We start from the raw sequence: 16,710 nt of genomic DNA, 5'->3' as shown, positions 1-16,710 counted from the left end.
TTCTGTGAAGCACTGTCTTCACTAAAGACAGACTAAAGCCCCAGAGCTCCTATTAAAAGGGGGGAGAGTGGGGCGTGGTGGCGTACGCCTTTCATCCCAGCACTCGGGAGACAGAGGCAGGAGGATCGCCATGTGTTCAAGGCCACCCTGAGACTAGTGAATTCCAGGTCAGCCTGAGCTAGAGTGAGACCCTATCTTGGAAACTCCCCCCCCCAAAAAAAAAGAAAAGAAAGAAAGAAAGAAGAAAAGAAAAAGGAGGAGAGGCCTTTTGGAACCTTTTAGAAGGTGATAGGATGTGGGTCTAGTTACGCTCATTCTATCTGATAATAAAACCCTTACGTATATGCGCAGCGCTTTGGCAAGGAGGTACAGAAATGTCCCGTAGAGTCATCCTGGGAAGACGGGGTATCTGGAGCCATTGCTTGGTGCCTTTGTGTGGAGCTGGGGAGGAAGGCCTCATAGGCGTAGCATTGAAGAGAAAGCGCTGAGCACCATCCTCGTAGCTCGCTAAGATGAAAGCAGCAAGCCCAGCAGTCAGTCCCAGGGTGCTTCAGTTCTGCAAAAGAGATCCGGAGTCTTTGAGCACAGCCCCCCCACCCCCCTGACCCCGCATTCCAAATCCGAGCAAACACCAGTGTTGGCTCTCGAGGCCGGCCGAGTCACTGTTCTGTACGTGGGGCGTGCTGGGTAAATGAATGGTCTGCCCTAGAGTTCAGGCACGCAGCATCGCCCTTGGTTTTGAAGACTTCTCAGTAAAATTCCTTCCCAAGGTTTCACTGGTGTGTTGTGTGAAGAGAACATTGACAACTGTGACCCGGACCCTTGCCACCATGGCCAGTGCCAGGATGGGATTGACTCGTACACCTGCATCTGCAACCCCGGGTACATGGGAGCCATCTGCAGCGACCAGATCGATGAGTGTCACAGTAGCCCCTGCGTGAATGACGGGCGCTGCATCGACCTGGTCAACGGCTTCCAGTGCAATTGCCAGCCGGGCACGTCAGGTAGGACCAGCCCTGACCACTCCCGTGTCTTCTGCTATAGTCACTTTCTGATGGGACGGTTTTCTTCTCCCTGTGTGTCGTGGGCCTCAGGCACCGGTTATAAGCAAAGGGCACACTGGGTGGTTGTGAGGTGGATGGCTCAGGTGTCCTTGCCTGCCCTCAGGGGACCTGTCCCTGGCGGGAGGCTGCTCACCCTTTGGGGGAGTTCTGTTTTTCTCAGGCAGCAGGGCTTCACAGGTTTCGCTGGATTCTGTTTTACATGTTAGAGGGTGACTGTAGATCACTGGTTGAGAGAGGAGCACTGTGCTGAGATCAAAGACAAATGGAATAGTGAAAGGTTAACCCGTGTACGCCTTTGCTAGCAGGGAACCTGCCAATATCCGCGATGATTTATTGAGAGCTCATCCTGGACTTAAGGGAAAATGGCCTATGTAGGGGGCAGAGGTTGGGGAGTGGTCAACTACCCTTATTTTATTGGGCTATTTCAAATCCATTTTTTAAAACTTGTCAAAGACTCTGGTCTTCATCCAAGGCCTCACACATGCCAAGTTTGAAAACAAAGTCCTTTTTGAATTGCTCAAGCATATGAAAAACATCCCATGCCTTCACAGCTGAGAATGCCTTCCCCCCCCCTCACATTTAGATAACTCCCTCAAAGGGCTGAATAGATCTTTGTGAAACCTTCCAAAAGCAAGTTGCTTCCAGGCTAGTCCCCAGACATGAGAAATTGTAGTACAAAAGATATTTGAGAGATTTACAAGCAGTTGAATGGTTGCCTTTAGAATGGAGGGGCCATTTAAGGCTTGCTGTGTTTCCCGCTGTAACAAACATACTGGAAACCTGGGTGAGTTTTTAATCTGGATTATATGATCATGCCAGGGAATATGGGAGGTCTGAGTACTGTCACCAAGAGAGGCAGGAAGGTGTTGAGCGTGGGGAGCAGCAGACGCATGGAGAGAAAGTCCGGCTCCTCTCAGCCCCACACCTGCAGTCGCTTGCAGGGTTAAAGAGCTGCAGAAGCGCTAGTCTTGCTGAGGGGCCACGGGGCTTCGGAGAGAACAGCACAGTGCAGACAGCTACAGAGCCAAGGTCACACAGGTTAGATCTCAGTGTTGAAGGTCGTGGGCCCAGCTCCACCCAGGTGTCAGTTCTGGCGCAAGTGAACCATAGCCAGGGGCTGGAGCTGCCCTGGAATGAATGTTGGGGCTTCAGGCTGCCTTTGTGGCTGGAGAGGGAGGGACCAGGGGAATCTGGAAGGCCCCACCTGAGTACAGGAACATAGAATCCCTTCTCTCATTTATGGCCAGTGAGGGCAAATCAGCACAAGAAAGACAGCGTGGCTTGTGGGAAGGCCATAGAGCTATGAAACCAAGGACAAGGCTCAGGTCTGGCTGTCCTGCTCTCTCTGGTTGCACAAGTCACTTCTGCCATCTAGAAGGTGCTGGCAATGCAGCGCCTCACAGCTTGGCTGGGAAGAGTAGATAAAAGTCAGGAAGAGTCCAAGCAGAGTACACATAACATCTTAGTAAATTTGGAATGCCTCCACAATTATTGAGAAATACTCACTTACAAATAATATGACTTGTAAGTCAAAACTGTTATTTGATCCTCACAGCTTTACTTACTTACACTCTTACGAGTTTTTATTTGCAGACTGTAGTTTTAGACTGTCAAGATGGTGCCCAGAAGGCATCATTAAATCTATGTTACATAACGAAGCACGAGCCCTGCATTATGCCACGTACAGGCACGGCTGGAGTGATGACTGATGCGTCATGTCCACTGCTGGCATAGTCACCCCCACCTCAAAGCAAGAGGGATGACTGATGTGTCCCTGCCATTAGCTGTTCCTCCCCACTGAGCCTGTCTGTGTTGCATAGCCTAGCCCCCTCCCACACACACGCGTGCTTGCGCACACACGCACGCCCACTCTCACCTGCGAACCGGCCAGCACCCGAGATGCACGCTGCGCTTCAGCTCTCTGCCCTGACGGTCACTGACACTGACGGCCACAGGCTTCAAGTGACGGGCACAGGTTCCAGAATTCTCACTTTGATTTCAAAGCTCAGGTTCTATTTTGGGCATAAAATACTGCCCGTTGTTTCCCTCAGAATGACAGTTTACATTTTACTTAGTGTTTTCTAAATAAATATTCATGTCAGATTAATCTATCTTTATGTGTCAGGGTTTTTATTCCCCCAATTAGAATGGGGTTCCAAGCCAGGAACTGGGCATGGTGGCCCATACCTTTAATTTCAGAAGCAGAAGGATCACCATAGTTTAAGGCCAGCCTGGGCTAAAATGAGACCCTGCCTCAAAAAAATTGAGGTACCATGTAGAGTGCTGCCATTTCAGCTCGCAGTTCAAGCACACACTGCTTCTCCTGGGCACAGGACGCAGGCTGACGTGCCTCGAATTGCCTTAAGGCTGCTTTGTGTTTCTCAGTTGATCACAGGGGAGAGAAGAGATGTACTCAGAGTTTATGATTCAGTAAGCTACAAGGTTGAGAATTGTAATTGTTTCACCAAAGCCTATTCTGAGATGAGGCTGATGCGCAGTTGTTCAGCTGCGGGCATGTGGAGGTGACATTGGGTACTTGGGTTCCTGCTCCGTGGACTCCAGCTCAGATGCCAGCAGCTTTACCTCACTGCGTTTACATTCGCACCGTGAGCAGGAACCCATGAGAAAGGAGCTCCGGAGCTGAGGGTCCGCGATCAGATCACTTGACCTCAGGACCTCCTGACTCTGGATTGCACTTTGAGAAGGGCTGCTCTGGCCCGTCAGGACTTCTGGGTTCTCCTCGGATTGCTCCACGCAGAGCATGTGGAGCAGAAGCCGGGCCATTCGCTGCTGTGTTCATGCGCAGTGCTGTCTCCTTGCAGGGCTCTACTGCGAGATTAATTTTGATGACTGTGCTAGCAACCCTTGCGTGCACGGAGCCTGTGTGGACGGCATCAATCGCTACAGCTGTGTGTGCGCCCCGGGATACACAGGTAATGCTCCTTGAAGTTGGGAGGAGCCTTGTCCAGCTCCCCCATAACTGGGAAAGGAGCTTCTGAGGAAGAATCACTTTTCCACATGTCTCTTGTTCCCGGATCTCTCTGGAAGGGTTGAGGTCTGCCTCTGCTTCTCTGATCCAGCTCTCTGCTTGCAGACCTTTCCTAAACTGAAGCACAGCCCTTGCATTAGTTACGGTTTTAGATCATCATTTCTGGCTACCTGAGAAGAATTCCCAGCAGAGAGGAAGTTTCTCTCAGTGTGCCTGAGTCTAAACACCTCCAGAGTCCTCTTATTTTCCCACGAGCGGCGGCGGGGCCGCTGTGAGCAGTACCCAAGGTAAACGTGCGTGAGAACACTGGCTGCTCGTCTCGGGGTCCTCTTCCTCCCGGAGCCTGTTTAACGAGGTGGTAACTCGGGAGACCACCTCAGCTCGGCTAGAATGCATGAGCTCTGCCTGGGAGAATTGATGTGGCTAAAATGATTCTGCGTTCTAACTCTTCCTTGAGTTTGAGCAGCCAGGGAATCTTCGTGTGTGCCCAGGTGTGCATGTGCCATCCACGTAGTGCCCTTTCTTCTTCCTCCTTAAAATTACCTTTGTCTTCTACCTTCCCACTAAACAAGCTCTGCAGGCTGCTGAGGAAACCTGGGCTGCGCTGACGTCCAAGTCTGGCATTGGTGCTCCCATTACCGTTTCTGCGACATTGGGTGTAGAGAGGCTGAGTGATGTTCCCAGGCACCTTAGCCAGGCTCCTGCCCCAGGCAGCTGACCCCAGAGCCCAGGCTCATTCCTGTTGCTCTGCATGGCCAAAATAGGAGCCTGCTGTGGTTTCCTCTTGAATTATGTAAGTTTCCACCACACTTTTATTTAAAAATGTTAGTGAATCATATTCTTTCTGTTTTTAACATTCAGCAACTCAACAGTGCCAAGGAGGAAGAACATGGGCTAAGAATATTCTAAAATAAACTTAAGGTGTAGCATAAAATATATAACCAAGAAATGGAATGTTTTGATTACTGGGTGGTACTCTGTTCTTGGAACTATTTTCTGTGCCTGAGATTTTTCTTTTTTAATCAGCTGCTGGAAATGTCTAAGATTTGTGAGTACCAGTGGTGAGGTATTTTGGTTTTTCCCTTATTTTATTTTAATACGTTCCCCTGCTTTTCAAGATCATTGAAAGATTTAAGGGAGACATTTGTTTACTTTTTTCTTTTTTTAATATTTTATGTTGTATTTATTTGAGAAAGAGTCAGAGAGAGAGAGAGAATGGGCATGCCAGGGCCTCCAGCTGCTGCAAATGAACTCCAGATGCATGTGCCACCTTGTGTATCTGGCTTATGTGGGTCCTGGGGAATTGAATTTGGGTCCTCTGGCTTTTTAAGCAAGCACTGTAACCACTAGGGAATCTCTCCAGCCCTGCTTTTTTTTTCTCTTTCTAAAGACTGCTTTCTCTAAAATATCTAGCTACTTTTAAATTAAATGAGAGTTGGGAATCATGTGATACTCCCATAAACTCCTGTTCAGTTTTATAAAGTCCCTCCTGTGCCACCAGGTGTATAATCTGGGGTACTAAGCAAAGCCACGCTGGAGGAGCACAAGTTCAAGACCAGCCTGCACAACTCAGTAAGACCTTGTCTCAACATAAAAGGAGGGCTGAGGATACAGCTGAGGGCGAGAGCGCTAGCTGTAGTCTGCACAAGGTCTAAAGTTCAGAGCTACGTACCAAAAACGGAACGAAAGACTCACAAAGCACCTCCAAACATCCGTCATGTGGTGCCCGCAAAGGGTGTTCGACTGTCCTGCTGGAGAAATTCAGCTCCCGAGAGGTGCAGATTGATCGCCACGTGTCGTCGGCCAGTGACGTGACATGACGCGAGCATCAGGACTGCGCGGGAGCAGGGCTCCCCTCCGTCAGCGCTGACGAGCGAGCGTGTGAGAGCGCGATGGGACCCCGACGCGGCACCTCTGCTGTTCAGCCCAGACCCAGAGTCCAGACCAACATGCTGCCGTTCATGCAGCACCAGCTCACTGATGAGCACAGTGAGAAGCATGCATGACTGCTCTCTCTCTCTGTCACTGTTGAGCCCCGCAAGCTGCCTGGCTGCACCGGACATGTCCGATGCCAGTAGGCACCGCGCGGAGGCAGAACCTTGCAGAGGGAGCGGCCGGTCGGCTCAGTGCAAGGAAGACTTGTACAGTCTCACATAACATAGCCTAAAATTGTTTTGTGGACATTGTTTCAAAGCCAGTGAAGGTCTAGAGATGTAGCTGAATGACAGAGGGTTTGTTTAGAATGTGCAAGGCCCCAGTTCTATCCTCAGACAAAAAAAAAAAAAAAGTAAAGAAAACATGAACCAGTGGTTCATCACAGGTGGCTCACACTTGTGATCCTAACACCGGAAGGCTGAAGCAGGAGGGTTCTGAGCTCCAGGACTGCCTGTGTTACATGGTGAGTCGGAGGATAGTCTAGTCTACACAGAGAGACCGTGTCTCAAAACAGACAGGAGCCAGGGAAGCCGGTGAGACTGGAGGCCGAAGCAGAAGCAACCCTTTCGTGTAGGAGTTTGGTGCCAGCCTGAACAGTATAGTGAGACCCTGTGCCTCAGAGTAGTGCCTTTGGAAGTGCTTCCAGAAAGGACCAGACATGAAGAAGGCCACTTCCTGTCATGCCCTATTGATTGCAGGCCCAAGACGCTCAGTAGGTGAAGAGCTTGGGTTAGTTTGCTGGTGCCAGTGGCAAACCTCAGAAGAACCACTGCTTGAGGCCGATGGGACGCTTTCTTGAACAACTGTTTGAGCCTACAAAGTAAGGGGCTCCATCATGAGACTTCATGCACTTACAGTACTCTCTTAAAACAAGTTATTAATAAAACCCTTTAGAAGAAAGACAGCTGCCTCCAGATTGTGGGTCTTATCACAGGACCCACCAGTAATGGCTCAGGAAGAACTAGGTGCTGAAAGCCAGTACCCATACTTTAAACGGTGTGCGTCTCCTTTATTTGTACTAAATGTAAGGCTGCTTTTTCTAAAATTAATCTTAAAAACATTTTAAAATCTGATCTAGAGCATTGAACTCTTTGAAATATATAAATTATTTGTAAGTTCCTGGATGTATTCATTTATTATTTAAAAATTTTTTGTTATTATTATTTATAATTTAAAATTTTAGGAAAAAATTTTAAAAATATTTTTATTTATTTGCAAGGAGGGAGGGGGCAAGAGAGAGAAAATGAACAAGCAAGCATGAGTGTACCAGGGCCTCTTGCCACTGCAAACAAACACCAGTGGTATGCATCTGGCTTTACATGGGTACTGGAAAATTGAACCTGGGCCAGCAAGTTTAGCAAGCAAGTGCCTTCAACTGCAGAGCCATCGCCTCAGCCAGGGAAAAAAAATAGTAATTTCATCATTTCAGAATATATGGTTAAATCTCAGTTATTTAAAATTTAACAAACAAAACACTTGTATAATTCTCCCATGTTAATTTGTTCAGCTTAAAGCAATGAAATAAATGTTATAACAAGCATCCTTTTAAAGTTCAGTGTTGGATTTTTTTTTTTTTTTTGGAAGGACATAGCCACTTCAGTTTTATCCCAACACTTAACACTTTAAAAGCATTAAAAAAAAAAAAAAAACCTAACTCATAATTTTTCAAAATCCAGTGTTGGATCCCACACCCGTCACAGTCTCTAATGATGGGGCATTACAGTTTGAGAGGCGGTGTTCTAGACTGAGAGTCAGTGAAAAGTTTTCTCAGTTATTGGGGCCATGAAAGCGTGTTTAGAGACTTCTTACTGAGGGAGAAAATGGGTTAATACAACTCGAAGAATGAAAGCAGGAGTTTTTCTTTTTAACCAAAAGGAATTGGTGGTAAAGTGGCAGAAGACCCGTGGGCTGGGCAGCCATCTTTGGCGACACTTGAGGTTCCCATCAGTGCTTATGACGTCTCCTGATTCCGAGGTGGAAAAAGAAAGCATGTCAGCATGCTGCCCTGTGCTGTGCGTTTCGTTAACTCGCTTCCTGGTCGGCGCCTGCGTGCTCCGTGCCTTCCTCCCCGGCATGACCTGCTTTCCATTGCGTTGGCCCCTCGGTGTGACGGGGGCGTCGGCACACACGTCTCATAGCCCCGCCTCTGCTCCCCGAGCGTGGGATTTGGGTAACGCTCCCCCCTTCTTGCAGGACAAAGATGTAACATCGACATCGACGAGTGTGCCTCCAGTCCCTGCCGAAAGGGTGCGACGTGCGTCAACGACGTGAACGGCTTCCGTTGCCTGTGCCCCGAGGGGCCCCAGCACCCCAGCTGCTACTCCCAGGCGGACGAGTGCCTGAGCGGCCCGTGCGTCCACGGGAACTGCACCGGAGGCCTCAGTGGGTGAGTAGCTGCCGCGTGTTCATAGAGCGGGACTGGCCCAGGTTAAACCAGCTTGTGTTGGCTCAGGGATGCCAGTTGAGGACTGCCAGCTGAAACGTGGGTGAAGGCTTTTGCAGTCAGCCTCAAAACCTCCCAGAGCGTTGCCTTGTGCACTGAACTTCCCCTCCCGGACTGAGAGCCGAAGAGGAGCCGACGAAAGGAGCCAGTGGACGCCCGGGCGTAGGGAGCCACGGGTCTGTGCAGTGGTGTTTGACGGTTTACTACGCTGATACCTGAGGAGTGCGGCAGCGCCGTTGCAGCCCGCTTTACACAGCCGGCTTTGTTCCGTCGTAGCACCTGTGTGCGCTCTGGGGCAGAAGTGCTTCAGCCAACTTCACATATGTTTGTGATAAATCATTTGCACTTTGCATGCCACTCAGGGTCGTGTGACAATGTTGGTCGTTTAAACAACCAGAGTGACCTCAGGTCCATGAAATGCTCTTATACTTTTGCTTGTCATAAGTCAATTTTGTGCATTGCCATTTCCCAAACAAAGGAGGATATGTTAGAGATACACAGAACATAGTTTTTGTTTTAAAAAATGATTGAGTATTCCTGTTTCAGAGTATGGCAGCCTTCGAAATGTCCCTCCCTGGCTGTCCTTTTCAGACATAGCTCCTACTGAGCCAGCTAGCATCACCTGACATCTCACTTAAGTGCCAAATGACGTTCAGAGAGGAGATTATATACACTGTAATGTCTTCATTTCTCTGCCTTTTCTCGCTCAGTCCCTTGGGGTTCTCTGAGGCCACATTTGTGCTTAGAGCAAAGCCTTGCTCACGTGGAGACGCCCAGGAACTCCTCAGTGCTCCTGAGCGCCTCAGCTCCCGAACTATCAGCTCTTGCCTGGTGTCCGTTGTGCATCAGGAACCAGGGATCCTAAGCTTTGCCTCGCCTTCGTTTCCTGTATAACAAAACGAGCTGCGGACTTGCCCGCGTCAGTGCTTCCTTCAGACTGGCCCTGTCCTGACACACCACTGTTGATATATGGTACTCGCTGCCCTTAATTAGCTTCACTAGCATCTTGGTGAGTCAGAGAAGCCCTGGAATCTCCTCACTGAACTTACATATAGGGCACTTTGTAAAAGGTAATACAAGTCCGTAGAAAATTAAAACTAGCTGGGTATAGTGGCTCATGCCTATAACCTCAGCCCTTGGGAAGCTCAGGAAGTAGGCCTCAGCTCCAGGCCAGCCTCGGCTACAGTGTAAGGCCTTGTCTCAGAAACAGGAAGGAGGGAGGGAGGTAAGGAAGCTACCTTACTTCCGGGTTTTTCTGTCCTCTCATTTCTTCCCTAACTCCTTGATTTCACTGTATGACTCAGCTGTACATTTGCACCTGCTATAGTGAAGGCCCTGTCTCATTACAGCTATAAGTGCCTCTGTGATGCAGGCTGGGTTGGCATCAACTGTGAAGTGGACAAAAACGAGTGTCTTTCTAGCCCATGCCAGAACGGAGGGACTTGTGACGACCTGCTGAACGGGTACAGGTGTACGTGCAAGAAGGGCTTCAAAGGTGAGAGCTGAGGTGGGGCCGCTCGCGTGGCGTTTGTCTTGGTTTTCACTTCTCAGTTTCCGTTTCCTTTTTGTCATTTTTTTATGCAGCAAACATATTGAGCAATTTATATTTGTGAGGCACTCAGGAAATAAAAACACAAATACCTTCAGCCTACTAGAGAAGCAGTGTGTTGGATTAAGTCTTAAGCTGTTTTGACTCCACTTATAAAACTCTGTACAAGAGACTGATTGTGAGCTTCTTGGTCTAGGTTTGACTATATAATAATTCAAATGGCAACATGGAAGTAGAATGAAAAGACTGTACTTAATCATATGTTCAGAATCCTTGCAATAATTCTCGTACATGAGACATTCCTAGATACTGCATCTCCTGTGGCTATCTGGTAAAATGCATAGAATAGGGATTATGTAAACATTTGGGAGTTCTGTTGTTTGGTTTCTTTTTTTTTTTTTCTTGTCACTGGTATATTTCTACCATCCATTTTCTCGTGGAGTGTGTGAGAGGCAACTGGACATGTAAACAATGCAGATTTGCACCCACCGACCACCTACCCAGAGATTTTCCCAGGCAACCACTATGCTTGGCTACTGAGGACTTCAGTGTGCTTCAGGACCTCTGTGCCTGATTACAGATTGAGCAGCTCAAACTCATGATCTGGAGTGGTCCAAAATCAGAAACTTTGAGCACCAATATGAAAAATAGGTGGATAAGTGGAAAATCCCACACATTACCTCATTTATGAAGCTTTAGTTCATGTATAGTATTACTTAAAATTTTTCCTTGAGTTGTATGTAAAAGGTGAATTTTAGACTTGGATCCCATCCCATCGATACAGCTCATTATCTGTCTGTTAGAATCCTCACTCCCATTTCTCCAGGAAAACCCAAATCCCAGACACTTCTGGTACCACATATTTCAGAGACAGGGTACTCAGCCTATGCCAGAAATTGGTCTGAAACCATACGTCAGCCACTAATGTTCTGTGACTCGGTAGTACATTTGCAAAAAAAGAAATATAGCTGGGCATGCGTGGTGGCACATAACAAAAAAATAGAGCCAGCGTGGTGGCACAGGCCATTAATCCCAGCACTCACTCAGGAGGCAGAGGTGAGAAGATGGCTGTGAGTTCAAGGCCACCCTGAGACTACATAGCAGATTCCGGGTCAAACAAACAAACAAACAAAAACTTGTAGGTTCAGTAGCACTTTTCCTTATCTAATTAAGACTTGTTCATCAGTACTCAAATTGAAGGTTAAAATGTACCCTCCAGGGCTAGAGGGATGGCTTAGCCGTTAAGGCATTTGCCTGCAAAGCCAAAGGACCCAGATTCGATTCCCCAGGACACACGCACACGCACACGCACACGCACATCTGGAGTTCATTTGCAGTGGCTGAAGGCCCTGGCATGCCGCCCATTCTCTCTATGTCAAATAAATAAATAATAAAACATTTTTTAAAATGTGGTCTCCAACCTGGCCTGCCCGGTGTCCCTGGACTGTTCCCTTCCAGTGCTGCAGTGTCTTGATCTCAAGGCTCTGCTTTGGGATGGGGTGAGGGTGCAGAGGTGTGCAGTAATGAGTTCTCTCTTACTCCCACTAGCTCCTTTCTCCTCTTGTAGTGGAAGTAGATTTCCTGCCTTGAATCAGGAGGAAAACAGCTTAGTGAGTTTCAGAGCCGCGTGCTGACCGCAGATTGTGCAGAGGAAGGAGTGGCACACACCAGGGCCTCTGGTCCTGGATTTGAGAATTCTTCCCGCTTTCTGTGCAAAGACTTTGGATCAGCGTTTAGATCTGGCAACAAGCGTTTCACCCTTGATGGGTTTCTTGGTTACTATTCAGAGGTGCATTAGATGTTCAGACTATTGAATAGACTTCTTTTCACCTTTTTTGACTGATCAGCCACTGGCTGGATGGCTGGCTGTCAGGACTGGCTGTTTGTCAGGACTGGCTGTCTGTCTGTCAGGGACATGACACTAAGGTGGATGAGCAGGCGCTCCCCGGCGTGGCGGCACGTCTTTCATCCCGGCACGCGGGAGGCAGAGGCAGGAGGATCACTATGAGTTCGATGGGGACTGCAGAATGAGGTCCAGGTCAGCCTGGGCTAGAGTGAGATAGGTGAGTAATGGAGGTAAAGAGGGACCAACGCGAGGTCTCACTCTGCCCGGGTCTCCCCTCTCTGCCCGCAGGCCACAACTGCCAGGTGAATACTGATGAGTGCGCTTCAAATCCGTGTCTCAACCAGGGAACCTGCTTTGATGGCATTAACGGCTACACTTGCCACTGTGTGCCGCCCTACACAGGTGGGTGCTTCGGGTGCTAGCGGGCCAGGTAGGGATCTTATCCTGTGCAGGCAGTGACACAGCTCAGTGGTGCTGCCCTGGGGGAATCGCCCCAGGGGTCTCTCCCGCCTCACCAACTCCATCTTGAGCTTTGACAGAACACTGGAGTATAGAAAGACGCTTTGCCTTCTTTATGGCACTAAGTGTTTGTTCCTTTTATTCCTTCTGTTTTTGTGAGGTTAGGGATCTGCTTGGTATGTGCTCTTTCTCTGAGCTACACCCAGCCCTCTGTTTTGATGTTGAATTTTTTTCAATATTACTTATGCCTGGAACCTGGTAGAGAGTCATAGGGGGAGGGAGCGGCGTGGGGGGTGGCGGCCCTGCAGCTGTCTGGCTCTCGCTCTGCTTTAGGCGCTGCGTTCATGAGACTCAGAGTACATTTAATCCCGAGCTCCTCCGTGGCGAGCAAGGACTGTCCTCATTCTCTTCCTATTTAGGAGGAGGTTCAGAGAAGGTAATAACCTTCTCAAGGTCACGGAGGTCTTAGATTCCAGAGCCGCCTAGCCACTGCTAACACTTGCAGTCTGAGCACCCACCTTTCTTCCCCCGGCTGGTTCTCTGATAAACTTTGTCATTTGCTTTCCAGGCAAGAATTGTCAAACAGTGTTGGCTCCCTGCTCCCCGAACCCCTGTGAGAATGCTGCTGTTTGTAAAGAGTCGCCAAATTTTGAGAGTTACACCTGCTTGTGTGCGCCTGGCTGGCAAGGTAAAAACGCAGGATGGAAAAGCCAAGCACGTGGGTTCTGCACGTGGACAAGGGACTCAGGCCATCTGATGACGTGGAGGCCTGCTGTCTTTGCCGAGGGGCTGCGAGCCGTAAAGACAGACACGGCGCCTTCCCATGTCCACAGCTTTGGAGCCCTCTGGTGGCTGGGACACTCTAACCTGAGTCTCAAAGCATGATTCCCTCTTGACAGCAACCCCCTGGGGTAGGACTCTCTGGGGCTGCCTGCACCAGGAAACCAACCTGGCAGTCGTCAGCTGGGATGAGCTCGGGCCCCTGGGCTTGGGTGGGCACCGCGGCCGCCAACGAGCAATTCCTTGCTCCTTGTTTCTAGGTCAGCGGTGTACAGTTGACATTGACGAGTGTGTCTCCAAGCCCTGCATGAACCACGGCCTGTGCCACAACACCCAGGGCAGCTACGTGTGCGAGTGTCTCCCCGGCTTCAGTGGCGTGGACTGTGAGGAGGACGTCGATGACTGCCTTGCCAGTGAGTCTCCAGCCCTGAGTGCCTCGGTGAAGAGCAGCTCCCGGGGGGAGGAGAGCACAGTGGAGGCCATGGCTCGTGGGCTGACCTCAGCTACACCCATCATTTGTCAAGTGTCATTGTTTTGGAGCGTGTGTGTATGCATGTGTATTTTCAGACATGTGTTCTTAGGACAGGGCTGGAGGAGGACAGTGGGCGTCGTGTGTCACTCTCCCACCTTCCTTCCTTGAGACCGTCTGACTGAACCTCGGCTGCTAGTACTCAGTCAGGCTGACTGACGGCAGGCAGGGATTCTCCTGTCCCGTCCCAGCACTGAGATGATCAGCAGGCATGACCATGCCTGGCTTATTTATTTATTTGTGAGCAGGGAGAGACTGAGCAAGGGTGTGCCAGGGCTTGCTTTGTCCCCTCTATAATTCCTGTTCTTTATCCTTTTATGTAAGAAATCTCCATGCTTTATCCCGGTGGTAATTTTTTCTTGTGTGTGTCTAAATGTATTCTTATTTTGCTATTGTTTTGGGAGATACCTTTTTTTTTTTTTATTTTGGTTGTGATGGATAGAGTTTCCTCACCTCTCATGTTATGATGAGATAGAGTCTCCTCATGTTTTCATGTTGTGATGGGATGGAGTCTCCTCACCTCTCATGTTGTGATGGGATGAAGTCTCCTCACCTCTCATGTTGTGATGGGATAGAGTCTCCTCACCTCTCATGTTGTGATGGGATAGAGTCTCCTCACCTCCCATGTTGTGATGGGATAGAGTCTTCTCACCTCTCATGTTGTGATGGGATAGAGTCTCCTCACCTCCCATGTTGTGATGGGATAGAGTCTCCTCACCTCTCATGTTGTGATGGGATGGAGTCTCCTCACCTCTCATGTTGTGATGGGATAGAGTCTCCTCACCTCTCATGTTGTGATGGGATAGAGTCTCCTCACCTCTCATGTTGTGATGGGATAGAGTCTCCTCACCTCTCATGTTGTGATGGGATGGAGTCTCCTCACCTCTCATGTTGTGATGGGATAGAGTCTCCTCACCTCTCATATTGTGATGGGATAGAGTCTCCTCACCTCCCATGTTGTGATGGGATAGAGTCTCCTCACCTCTCATGTTGTGATGGGATAGAGTCTCCTCACCTCCCATGTTGTGATGGGATAGAGTCTCCTCACCTCTCATGTTGTGATGGGATGGAGTCTCCTCACCTCTCATGTTGTGATGGGATGGAGTCTCCTCACCTCTCATGTTGTGATAGGTTTAGTATAACTCCTTCTGTTTTCTTGTTGTGATGAAATTTTAATAGCTTACCTGTAGAAATAATGTGTTTATTACCGACGTGGAGCTTTTTGAACTACCCAATGCCTGTTGTTTTTTATTATTGTTATATTTTATTAATATTTCTATTATTTTGACTATATGCACAATAGCTATTCTGCCCAATGAACACTTTAGGCACCTCATTCTTCTTAGTTCCTTCCTGTGTTTCTTCCCACATCTGTAGTAGTTTTATCCCATTCATGTGCTGATCTTATCTGTCCTTTTTACTTGTGTAGTAATTCTTATGCTTTGGGTGATGTTATCAGTATTTTGGGAATAATTGTACCTTATGATGCAGGATATGTAATTTTAAATCACACCACAAAAAGCAATAATTTCAGAGCTGGTAGGATCATAAAATCAGACTTAGTCCCTACCTTCATGAAGCTCCTACCCTATCAGAGAAGAAAGGAAAATAATATTTTATTATTATCCAAAAATCAAGTTTCATTTTGGTGCTTTTCAAACAAATTTTGGTGCTTTTTTGTAAACCATTCCTCTCCTTGTCCCTCCCCCGCCCCACATTGCCCTCTCTCTACTGTGGCTTCCTTTCCACTTTCATTTCACGTTTGCTTTGCCCTCTACCCCATGCTTTCTCAGGCCTTTTGATCCCCTCTGAGCGTCTTCTATTTCAGTAGGCTGTACTCACTCTCACTTCCCCGTATTGCCAAACCTACTGACACGAAAAGTTCAGATACACATGTGACAGAGAACACCCTTGTTTGTATAGGAAAGGCAAATACTCCTGATGCTTTGAGATGCATAGTGAAAAAACTGTCCAGGGGACAACTAATGGAGAAACTAGGACATGGGATATTATTATTTGGGCTACTTTCTTACATTGTCATTCAAATATTAAGTGTTAAAATATTTTTGCTTACATGAAGTTAGACTATCAATACTTAAAATGCATTTGGAGCCATTAGGCAAATTTCTAAAAAGTTTGTTGAAATTATAGTTAATTGTGGACTGAGGTTAAGAAAGATAGAAGAATTTTACAGTGACTTTAATGGCTACAGTAGCGCCTATGCTGGACCTAGTTTACTAGATGAATGTGTGTCCTGAACGTCCCTCTAGTCAGCCAGGGCCGACTGACGTCTTAGTTCAGTACTTAGCGTTATTGACTTTCATGACCATTTGCAGTTGTAACTTCAGGTCCTTAGAAGCAGTAGAACCATGGTTTTCATGTCCTGGTTACTTGTTCTGGTTTGCTTTTTTTGGTTTTCTTTATTGTTGGCATGATGGTCGTTCAGAATTTGTTGATTAGTTGCTGTGAATGGAAAATAAATAGTGACTTTGGAAATAGCCTCAGGGCTGGAGAGATGGCTTAGCGATTAAGGCACTTGTCTGCAAAGCCAAAGGACCCAGGTTCAATTTCCCAGGACCCGTGTAAGCCAGATGCGCAAGCTGCCCACGCATCTGGAGTTCATTTGCAGTGGCTGGAGGCCCTGACATGCCCATTCTCTCTCTCTGTCTCTCTTTCTGTCTAATAAACAAACAAAAATAAAATATTTTAAAATAGCTTCAAAACCTCTGCTTTCTAGGGCATCCAAAACACAAAAACCATTTAAAATAATAAATAAGTGCGAGAGAAGTGCAGAGTGGAGATTGATGTATATAATTTTCTGGAGCAAAATACATGGACAATATTCCCATTTCCCACTCATCCTCCACACCTACTTTTTGAAAATAGTGATTAATATTCCCGATGATTTATGTGTTGACCCACATAATGGAATTGTAAATGTGTGCCGTGTTGATGTCTTTGTTAATATGTGAAATACCTACAATTTGCCTGAGGTTTATTCTGATTGCCAAGCAGGTTAAGTGCTACTGCATTCATTTTCATAAACGGGTGTCAAAGCAAAATAGATGTAAAGAAGTCAAGGTCATAATTGTGCCTCCAAAGAATATGACATGGCC

General features: G+C 47.8%; 1 protein-coding gene across 1 annotated transcript in view; it reads left to right on the top strand.

Moving 5' to 3' along the window:
- Notch2 (notch receptor 2) overlaps nt 1-16,710 on the top strand; it is a 142,168-nt gene that overhangs the window by 102,874 nt on the left and 22,584 nt on the right. The window contains exons 11-17 of the mRNA XM_045138510.1: nt 771-1,004; nt 3,887-3,997; nt 8,182-8,374; nt 9,781-9,926; nt 12,115-12,228; nt 12,854-12,973; nt 13,326-13,478. Of these exons, the coding sequence (XP_044994445.1) occupies nt 771-1,004; nt 3,887-3,997; nt 8,182-8,374; nt 9,781-9,926; nt 12,115-12,228; nt 12,854-12,973; nt 13,326-13,478 (1,071 nt within the window). The remainder of the gene's footprint in view (nt 1-770; nt 1,005-3,886; nt 3,998-8,181; nt 8,375-9,780; nt 9,927-12,114; nt 12,229-12,853; nt 12,974-13,325; nt 13,479-16,710) is intronic.

The sequence above is a fragment of the Jaculus jaculus genome, chromosome 19, assembly GCF_020740685.1.
Source record: "Jaculus jaculus isolate mJacJac1 chromosome 19, mJacJac1.mat.Y.cur, whole genome shotgun sequence".
In the NCBI taxonomy this organism is placed as follows: domain Eukaryota; kingdom Metazoa; phylum Chordata; class Mammalia; order Rodentia; family Dipodidae; genus Jaculus; species Jaculus jaculus.
The sequence above is the reverse complement of the archived record's forward strand: the minus strand, read 5'-3'. Positions and strand labels throughout refer to the sequence as shown.